The sequence below is a fragment of the Aedes albopictus genome, chromosome 2 (genome assembly GCF_035046485.1).
Source record: "Aedes albopictus strain Foshan chromosome 2, AalbF5, whole genome shotgun sequence".
NCBI lineage: Eukaryota > Metazoa > Arthropoda > Insecta > Diptera > Culicidae > Aedes > Aedes albopictus.
The window spans coordinates 298,415,815-298,426,539 of NC_085137.1; the positions used below are offsets into that span (position 1 = coordinate 298,415,815).

The 10,725-nt window shown below is 47.0% G+C and overlaps 1 protein-coding gene across 4 annotated transcripts; it reads right to left on the reverse strand.

The window, feature by feature from the left end:
• Positions 1 to 709: 709 nt before the first annotated feature.
• On the reverse strand, positions 710 to 8,440 carry LOC134288175 (uncharacterized). Of its 4 annotated transcripts, XM_062852129.1 has the most exons (3): positions 8,293 to 8,440; positions 8,155 to 8,233; positions 759 to 8,101 (listed from the first exon to the last, which is right to left on the reverse strand). In XM_062852129.1, exon 3 carries the CDS (start codon positions 7,994 to 7,996, stop codon positions 1,061 to 1,063), a length of 6,936 nt encoding a protein of 2,311 aa, XP_062708113.1. In that variant the 5' UTR covers positions 7,997 to 8,101; positions 8,155 to 8,233; positions 8,293 to 8,440; the 3' UTR covers positions 759 to 1,060. The 4 variants fall into 4 exon arrangements, 3 of the variants coding, with proteins under 3 accessions (XP_062708113.1, XP_062708112.1, XP_062708111.1); XR_009997791.1 differs by having other exon boundaries at positions 710 to 781; positions 835 to 8,440; XM_062852128.1 differs by having other exon boundaries at positions 759 to 8,233.
• Positions 8,441 to 10,725: the final 2,285 nt, after the last annotated feature.

Consider the following 10,725-nt stretch of genomic DNA (forward strand, 5'->3'; position numbering starts at 1 on the left):
GGGCTGATAGGTCTTGATGAGAGATGAAAAAGTTCCCATGGAACATAGGGTCGGAAATCACTGCTAAGTGAGTTAATCACATTTTAAGTTTTTAATTTTTGGTTATCTTTGAAGTCCTATATCTACTAAACTATCAATCGTACAAACTTTCTCAGCGCACGAATTGAAAGCTAATTACTTCTACTTTCTTAGTCTCTTGGACGTAAACTTTGTAAAAATAGTTTAAAAGGCCTTAAATTGAAAAATAATGCAAAATTGGTCGAAAAAATCGACTCTTTTTCGGACATTTTTGATGATTTAAATATGAAAATAAAGCTTTTGTTAAAAAAATTCTTCTACAAAACATGCACGAACTTGTTCCCTAAAAATGTTTCTTTGACACCAGTTATAGTTAAGCCAAAAAATGTTTTTGAAAATAACGTTCCAAATTGCATTAACTTCATGCCAAAACAATGGTCATCACCCTATCCGTCGTGCGTTCGTGTGCTGTTGCTCCATGGCATGAGGACGACTACTGCTGCTGGCTTGGCTGCTGGTGATGTCATTGTATACAGAAAACGAGCTCGCTCTTTGTCGCGTCACATCTCCGCCTGTGGAATCATTCGAGGCGGAGTTTGGATTTGCGCATACTAAGTGTGACGTGCAGTTAACTTGTTTTTCGACGGAGCGAAAGGAAAGCGCCGACGAAAGTGTATTTACAAGAGCAACTGTTGCGGTGGATTGCCGTTCGGAGGTCTTTGGAGCAAAATTCGCCAATGTTCCCGGTGAAATCAGCTCAAAGCTGTAAATTTATTCGTGATTGAATTGCATTAAAAAAGAACTAATTCTACTTACAATTGGTCCCGTACTAGGCAAATAAATTTCACGGTTTGCAATATAGCTAGGGTAATTTAGTAATAGTTTATGTTGTGATCTGTAATTAGGTAGTTTTAATTAGTATTATAAGTTCAAATAAACAAATTTCCAATTCACTTTATAGTTCACAATTCTGCATCCACAACGATGATTTGCTATTTTCTGATAACCTATCTGACAGCTTCCCATAGTATAGGTATTCGTCTCACACATTCGCATGAGAAACGTCTAAGCTTTCGGGGGGCGCTTCGATGGTAGCCGTCGTCGCAACATCCTCCCCCTCGTGTCGTACGACTACTGGTTCTACGGCACCACACCCGCGACTCGCAGCTGCACAGCGTCCGCCGATATCCGTATCACTTTGATCACCCGAATGCTCTTCATCATGTCCAGTAACGTCCAAAACTGCGAGGTTGCATGCTGCTCTTCTCCTTAAGATTCCGGCAGATGTCTCGACATCCGCTAGACGCACAGCTCCGTCCTTCCCGGGATATGTTCGGCACACACGGCCGCGCACCCATTGGTTCCGTATTTTTCCGTCGACGATAACTACTAACGCTCCTTCTTTGATAGGCTCGATGTCGCTGAACCACTTTGACCGTCGGGATATTATTGGTAGGTACTCGGTTATCCAACGACTCCAAAATCTATCCAACTTATGTTGGATCAGCTCCCAACTGTTCTTCAACGCCTTTCTCTCATCCACCGGCGCCTTGAGCGGTTGTCGAACTCCACTAGAGCTGAGCATCAAAAAATGGTTGGGAGTCAACGACTCCTGCTCTTCGCTGTCGATAGGCAGAAACGTTAACGGCCGCGAATTGACCATATGCTCCGCTTCAGCCAACAATGTCATAAACGATTCGTCGTCCAACTTCCTTGTTTCCGGCAATGTTCCGAGAGCGGTCTTCACGGATCGAACCATGCGCTCCCAACATCCTCCCATGTGTGGGGCCAACGGCGGGTTGAATCGCCATTGAGTGTTGGTATCCGTAAAGGTGCTGCCCAGGCTAACGTTAATCTCTTGCAATTCGTTGTTCAGCTCTCTACTCGCGCCAATGAAATTTGTTCCATTATCCGTGTAGATTTCTTGCGGCGCTCCTCTGCGAGCGATAAAACGTCGAACTGCTTTCTTACACGAGTCGGTCGAAAGAGAATGCACTAGCTCCATGTGTATAGCCCGTACGGTTAGGCACGTAAATATCGCTACCCAACGTTTTACCACGCTACGGCCGATCTTTACTGTATAGGGCCCGAAGTAGTCTATGCCTACAAATGTGAACGGTTTAACATATGGTGTGATACGGAACTGAGGCAGTTGACTCATCTTCGGAATAGCAGGAACGGATTTGTATATACGACACCATTGGCAACGTTTCGCTATGGATCGGACTTGTGATCTCAGTTTTGGGATGTAAAACTTCTGACGAATTTCATTCACGACCGTTTCATTGTTGGCGTGACGAAATTTTCGGTGGTACCAGTCCAGTAACAAGTTGGTAATCGAGTGTCCTTTAGGCAGTATTATCGGGAACTTGGTATCTCGATCTATGCAGTCTGCAGCAGCAACCCGACCATCTACGCGCAACAATCCATGTTCGTCTAGCATCGGTGGGAGATTCGCTAGTGGACTGCTTCGGCTCAGCGCACGCCTATTTTTGGGAGCCGTTTGCGCGTTCCAGTTCATTGTAGCAACTTCATCTGCGTATCCGTCCGACTGAGCATACCGCCAGAGACTTCTTTCCGCAATTTGCAAATCCTCACTGCTGATATCCGTAGTTTCATCGCTCTTCATTTTCCTGATTCGCCGCAGAAGCTTTTCGCCGAATCGGCGAGCAAACGCCAAGCCTCGTAGTAGCCGCTCGAATTTGGAAAACCGCGACACTTCGACTACCGGAAATGATAAAAAGTGGCTGCAGACGTAAGCAGGCCGCAGCTCCTCTTCTGTAGCATGTGCCGCTCCCTCGAACTTGTCCTTCGGCCAATCCTGTTCGTCGTTGTACAGAAACGCCGGTCCACGCATCCATCGGCTTTCGGGCTTGCAGTTTGGACCTTTACCCCATTTTGTGGCTTCATCGGCTACGTTGATTTTGGTACCCAACCAATGCCACTCTTCCGTCTTCGACAGGCTCAGGATCTCGTTGACTCTGAACGCCACGTACTGCCGATACCTTCGAGAATCTGACTTTACCCACGAAATGACGGTGCTTGAGTCGCTCCAATAGAACGTTCGTTTGATCCGGACTGAATGACCATCTTCAATGGTCTTACGCAGACGTGCACCAATCACGGCGGCTTGCAACTCCAATCGAGGTACGGAGGTCAACTGTAGTGGAGCTACCTTCGTTTTAGACGCCACTAGCGCACATCGTATCTGTCCCCGATCGTGAACGCGGAAGTATGCTACAGATGAGTATGCTTGCGCACTTCCGTCCACGAATATGTGGAGCTCCAGGTCTTCGTAGCAGGTAGGATCGTACCCCGGAAAGTAGCTTCGAGGGATTCGTACGTTGTCTAACTCCTTCAAACCCTGCAGCCATAGCTTCCATCGCACAAACAGTTCTTCGGGTATCTTTTGGTCCCAATCCACCTTCGCTCTCCAGACATCTTGCAGCAGTATTTTCCCTTGAACTACCAGTGAGCCGACTAGTCCCAATGGATCGTAAATCTTCATAACAAAACTTAACATCGCCCTCTTAGTCGGCGCCGTCTTCCTTTCCAGTTCCTCTTGTAGGCTGATCGTGAAGCAGAACACGTCTTCGCTTGGCAACCACGATATTCCCAGCACCCGCTCGAAACCACTGTGGCTGTTCATAGACAGGCTTTTCACTGTAGAGGGGTTCTCATCTCCGATGGCGTCCAGAACCGAGGATCGGTTTGATACCCAGTTCCGGATATGGAAGCCTGCTTTCCGGTGGACTTCTGCTACCTCCAACGCTAGTTCTATGGCTTCTTCTTCTGTGTCAACGCTATCAAGGTAGTCGTCAACGTAATGCTTATTCTTGATCGCTGATGCTGCTCTTGGATAGCGTATTTCATTCTCCGTTGCGTTACGGTTCTTCACGTACTGTGACTGTGCGGGAGAACATGTTGCTCCGAAAATGGCGACGTCAGACGCCATGGTCACAAACGGTTCGGTCGGTGTGTTACGAAAGACGAATAACAGCGCACTTCGGTCTTCCTTCCTGATTCCAACTTGCAGGAACATTTCCTGGATGTCTGCGGAAAACGCCACTTCACGTTCCCGAAATTTGAAGGTCACGTACAATTGCGGCGTCAACAGATCAGGACCTTTGAGGAGCATCGAGTTCAACGACACTCCGTTCACTTTCGCCGCCGCATCCCAAATTACTCGCACTTTTCCCGGTTTGTTTGGGTTCAGCACGATTCCTAAAGGAAGGAACCAGATACGCCGAGGATCGAATTCTGCCATTTCTTTCTTCGTTACTACGTGGACGTAACCTTTCGATTCATAGTCTGCCATCTGTTGCCGTATGCTGTCGTACAGCTTCGAGTCCCTTTGCAAACGCTTCTCAAGACATCTTAATCGACGCTCCGCCATCGGACGGCTGTCCGGGAACTCGATGGAATCTGTTTTCCAAAGCAGTCCGGTTTCGAACTTCCCACTTGCGGTCCGAACTGTAGTGTCCTCAAGAATTTTGCGCGCTCGTTGGTCTTCACTTCCCTCCAAGTTAGGAGCCAAGGCAACTCCTAAGCTTTCCACCGAGAAAAACTCGCGTACGTAGTCGTGAAGGTCATGCTCTGTCGTGTCGGCGCATATGTGCATTTGACGGTGCTGGAAGTTTTCTTCTCCCCCTCGTACGCGACCACATACGACCCAGCCAATGCGAGTTTTTGCAGCGATTGGTTCTCGTTCTTGGCCTTCTCGAAGTTTCGTTGTCGTCAACAGGTGCGAGTTACTCAAACCGATCAACAGTCCAGGCACGGCCCCTCGATAACTGCTGACTGGTAGACGACGCAGATGCTGGAACTCCTTCGCCAGTTGTACAGCATCCAGCGACTGTTCCGGTAGTCCTAGATTCTCGACGGTATACACTTCGGACAGGTGGAAACGCGTGTCACCCCCAAGTTCCGAAATGCTCAGCGTGTCCAGTTCCGTAGTTGCAATTTTCTTGTTTACTCCACTAGTCCAATGGATGCACAAGGAATGCGCTCGCCCGTTTACTCCCAGTTCGTCTGCAATAGCTTTTTCCACGATAGTCACAGATGAGCCGTCGTCCAAGAATGCGTACGTATTCACCGAACTATTCTTCCCGTACAATGTCACAGGCAGAATCTTGAACAACGTCGATGAAATGGGCTGACGGTGGATGGTAACAGTGGCATCGGTAACTGGCTGTTTCTTGATAGGCTCCGAGTGTAGTAGACGATGGTGGCGCTTGTCACAGTTGTTGATACCGCAAACCTCTCCTTCGCATGGCCAGCGTGTGTGGGAAACGAGACATCGACGGCACAGTTTGTTTTCCTTGACGAAATTCCACCGTCCATCAATCGACAGCTTCTTGAAGATTCCACAACTCGCAGCTGTGTGGTCGTAAGCGCCGCATGCAGGACAACTTTTGTTTGCTATGACTGGCTTGTCTTTTCCGCTTTTAGTTCGCCCTTGCCGATCACCAGATGAGTTGGCAGCTTGCACTGCTTCCTTCTGCTCATGGGCCGCGTGAGCGTTCACGAACACCTTGTCTTTGTGCCGAGGCTTATCGTCCTTTGTTGGTTTTACTGCGACAGAAAAGTTCGTTACTCCACTAGTGGCGGTTGTGACCTTCCTCATGTACTCGCTGAACGCCTTCAGATCAACTAGTGGTAAGTTCTCTTGGTGCAGTGCCCAGTTGAACTTTATGTTGGCCGGCAGCTTATCCACGAGCTCTTGCAAAAGGATGGGATTAGAAAGGTGATTTTCCATTCCCACCGCTTGCAAGTGTCCACACAAGTTTTGGACGGCTAAGCCAAACTGAATCAACGTCTCCAGTTTTTCCGCTTTGGGGGCAGGTGTTCCTCGGACCTTGGCGACCAGATTGTGAACGATCTGTTCTGGTCTTCCGTACAGTGTCTGAAGCGTCGATAGAACCTGCGGTACGGTGAACGGATGGAGAAGGAAACTGCTAACAGCTTCCTTGGCGACTCCTTTCAGCGATCGTTGTAAACGTAGGAGATTTTCCGAGTCGGTGTAGCCACACGCCACGGTGGAATGGTTGTAGCTACTGATGAAGAGTGGCCATTCGATGGGATCGCCACTGAACACTGGAAGATCTCTGGATATGACCTGCCTCGCTGCCAACTGTTGCGGATTCGGGCCCTGCATCACTGATTGGCAGTGCAAGGGCGCGAAACGGTTCTGGTTAGCGGAGTCATTCGGATCGAACTGAGATTGCCCTAACGGATCTGTCAAAGGTGGCCCTAACCTTGGAGGTACAAAGTTTGCATTGGGTGTTCCTACTCTCCTATCCTGACTAACGGCACTTGGGCAAGGGGACACTCTGTTTGAAACATTGTTTTGCGTACCACTTACCGGAACCGCTGGTGGGTTTGTACTCACGGCTAAACCTCGCTGGAACGTTCCTTGGAAGTTAACGTTCTGTTCCGCTGGTATGCGTGTGTTCGTCACCGAGAGATGTTCAGCTGCTGAGCGCTGTTCCGCCGCCGAAATACACTCGGCCGCTGAGCGCTGTTCCGCTGCCGAATATTGCTCACAGCTCAGGCGTAGAATTTCCAACTGTTCGATCAACTTTTCCTCCTTCGCCATGAATGACTGCTTCTCTTCCGCTCGTCTTGCTTGCTCCTGTTCGTATCGTTTTTCGAAAAGCTTCAGTTGGTTAACTAGATCCAGTTCTCGCTTCCTACGTACATCATTTTCCTGTTGGTGCTGCGTTTCGACGTCGTGTTGCATTTTCAGAACAGCTTCGATATCTTCCAGACGTTGTCTGTCCTGCTCACGCTCTTCCTCGGATCGCTTCAGACGACGAATCAATTCCTGTTCCCGCTGCTGTTGACTATAGGATTCCTCGACCTCACCTAACTGCCGCTGTCCGCGATCATGCTGCCTCCGCATCTCGCACGTTTCGCGTTGCCACACTGCATAGGGTACCGGTGGCCTTATCTTCGTTACAATTCTCGGACGGATGTCCGTAGTCAACCGCTTTGGAATGAAAGAACTCGTGGGATTCGAATCTTCAAGAAGACGAACGTACGGTTGAATATTCACCAAGGGTAAGTTTGGAACGTTTGACTGTCTTTCCGCACTCTGTCTTTGTTGGTCGTTTTGATGCAAATCGTATTCGACCGGACTGTCACCGATAGAAATGCTGTCGGCGGTACGTGGAACTGATTCTACTTCGATCTCGGCTGGGACTCGCTGAAGATTCATGTCAACCACCCTGCTGGTTTCCATGGGAGTCGATGAACCGGCTGGTCCGGCAAGTTGATCGGATGAGACTTGTTGAAGTTTCTTTTGATTTGACTCAACTGGGAGTGCGTCAGACACTTGTTGGTGGTTGAACCAGTCTTCCACCTTTTGTCTGCTGCTTGCCCCACTTCGACTGGAGCGGCTACTCCTTATACTCAGCACCTCTTCATCCTGCTGACGAAGCAGCTCATGCTTCCGAGCCAGATACTCCTTCTCTCGTTCCAGCTTTTCATTCATTGCTTTCTCGACCAGTAGCTTCTCGTTCTGCAACCGTTCGTTCTCTAACTTTTCGCGCAGGCACCTTTCTTCCTCCAACCGTAGAAGATCCCGAGCTATTTGGGCCCTTTTCGCACTCGAAGCACTCGATCTGGTTCGTGAACTACCAGGGGGCGGTGGGTCTACCACTTTGCATTTTGCACAGACAAAGACACTTGATCGTGCTGTAACTGTGTCCAAGTTCTCACACGAGAAGTGGTACCAGTGCTTGCACTTTCCGCACTGTACCATGTACAACTCGGCGTTGTTGGGTCGTCCACATTTTGCACAATCATGATCACCGCCGTGCTCGATGTCTATCAGTGAAGGCTCGAATGCTTCTTCGATTGATTCCGGAACGTTTAGCCGTGCACCGTCACTACGAACAGGTTGAGAACTACTGCCTGCTGCATCTTGGATCGCTCTACTTTTCGACCGCGTCTGGCGGACAAAGGATCCTTGCATGTTGATATGTATCTCGAACAATTCTTTGAGACTGTTGCGGTGGATTGCCGTTCGGAGGTCTTTGGAGCAAAATTCGCCAATGTTCCCGGTGAAATCAGCTCAAAGCTGTAAATTTATTCGTGATTGAATTGCATTAAAAAAGAACTAATTCTACTTACAATTGGTCCCGTACTAGGCAAATAAATTTCACGGTTTGCAATATAGCTAGGGTAATTTAGTAATAGTTTATGTTGTGATCTGTAATTAGGTAGTTTTAATTAGTATTATAAGTTCAAATAAACAAATTTCCAATTCACTTTATAGTTCACAATTCTGCATCCACAACGATGATTTGCTATTTTCTGATAACCTATCTGACAGCTTCCCATAGTATAGGTATTCGTCTCACACATTCGCATGAGAAACGTCTAAGCTTTCGGGGGGCGCTTCGATGGTAGCCGTCGTCGCAACAGCAACCATTTAAATCATTCGCACTCGTAGCTCTGCTGCGGTGCTGTTCAGATGGGGGGGGGTCTGTGCGTGCGGTCATTTAGAGCATGCACTTATTTGATGCATTTCATTTTTTTTTGTATGATGTGCAAGGATGATTCTTCTAATTTCTTGCATAACACTCCCTCTGGGACAGAGCCTGTTTCTCAGCTCAGTTGTAAAACATACAGCAATAAATTCCTTTGGAACCAATCATGGCCGTCCTTGAGAAATGATACCTTGGGAGAATCTAATCAACAAGTTGGCCATTTTAGGAGAAGTTGGGGATTCTTAAGGGACATTGGGGATATTTAGGCGATATTGGGGAGGGTAGAGGGAACTTAGGAATCATGGCCGTCCACTGGAAATGATACCTTTGGGGAATCTAATCAACAAATTGGCCATTTTAGGAGAAGTTGGGGATTCTTAAGGGACATTGGGGATTTTTAGGCGATATTGGGGATTTTTAAGGAACATTGGGGATTTTAAGGAGATATTGGGGCGGATAAAGGGAACTTAGGAATCATGGGGGTTGGACATTTTAGGAGAAGTTGGGGATTCTTAAGGGACATTGGGAATTTTTAGGCGATATTGGGGAATATAATCAACAAGTTGACCATTTTAGGAGATATTGGGGATTTTTAAGGGACATTGGGGATATTTAGGCGATATTGGGGAGGGTAGAGGGAACTTAGGAATCATGGCCGTCCTTGGGAAATGATACCTTTGGGGAATCTAATCAACAAATTGTCCATTTTAGGAGAAGTTGGGGATTCTTAAGGGACATTGGGGATTTTAAGGGGATATTGGTGATTTTTAAGGAACATTGGGGATTTTTAGGAGATATTGGGGCGGGTAAAGGGAACTTAGGAATCATGGGGGTCCTTGGGATTTGATACCTTTGGGGAATCTAATCAACAAATTGGACATTTTAGGAGATATTGGGGATTTTTAAGGGACATTGGGGATTTTCAGGCGATATTGGGTAGGGTAAAGGGAACTCAGGAATCATGGGGGTCCACGGGAATTGATACCTTTGGGGAATCTAATCAACAAGTTGGACATTTTAGGAGAAGTTGGGGATTCTTAAGAAACATTGGGGATTTTTAGGAGATACTGGGGCTTTTTAAGGAACATTGGGGATTTTTAAGGAACATTGGGGATTTTTAGGAGATATTGGGAAGGGGAAAGAGAACTGAGGAATAATGGGGGTCCTTGGGAAATGATACCTTTGGGGAATCTAATCAACAAGTTGGCCATTTTAGGAGAAGTTGGGGATTCTTAAGGGACATTGGGGATATTTAGGCGATATTGGGGAGGGTAGAGGGAACTTAGGAATCATGGCCGTCCTTGGGAAATGATACCTTTGGGGAATCTAATCAACAAATTGGCCATTTTAGGAGAAGTTGGGGATTCTTAAGGGACATTGGGGATTTTTAGGCGATATTGGGGATTTTTAAGGAACATTGGGGATTTTAAGGAGATATTGGGGCGGATAAAGGGAACTTAGGAATCATGGGGGTTGGACATTTTAGGAGAAGTTGGGGATTCTTAAGGGACATTGGGAATTTTTAGGCGATATTGGGGAATATAATCAACAAGTTGACCATTTTAGGAGATATTGGGGATTTTTAAGGGACATTGGGGATATTTAGGCGATATTGGGGAGGGTAGAGGGAACTTAGGAATCATGGCCGTCCTTGGGAAATGATACCTTTGGGGAATCTAATCAACAAATTGTCCATTTTAGGAGAAGTTGGGTATTCTTAAGGGACATTGGGGATTTTTAGGAGATATTGGTGATTTTTAAGGGACATTGGGGATATTTAGGCGATATTAGGGAGGGTAGAGGGAACTTAGGAATCATGGCCGTCCTTGGGAAATGATACCTTTGGGGAATCTAATCAACAAATTGTCCATTTTAGGAGAAGTTGGGTATTCTTAAGGGACATTGGGGATTTTAAGGAGATATTGGTGATTTTTAAGGAACATTGGGGATTTTTAGGAGATATTGGGACGGTTAAAGGGACCTTAGGAATCATGGGGGTCCTTGGGATTTGATACCTTTGGGGAATCTAATCAACAAGTTGGACATTTTAGGAGAAGTTGGGGATTCTTAAGAAACATTGGGGATTTTTAGGCGATATTGGGGAATCTAATCAACAAGTTGACCATTTTAAGGGATATTGGGGATTTTTAAGGAACATTGGGGATTTTTAGGAGATATTGGGTAGGGTAAAGGGAACTTAGGAATCATGGCG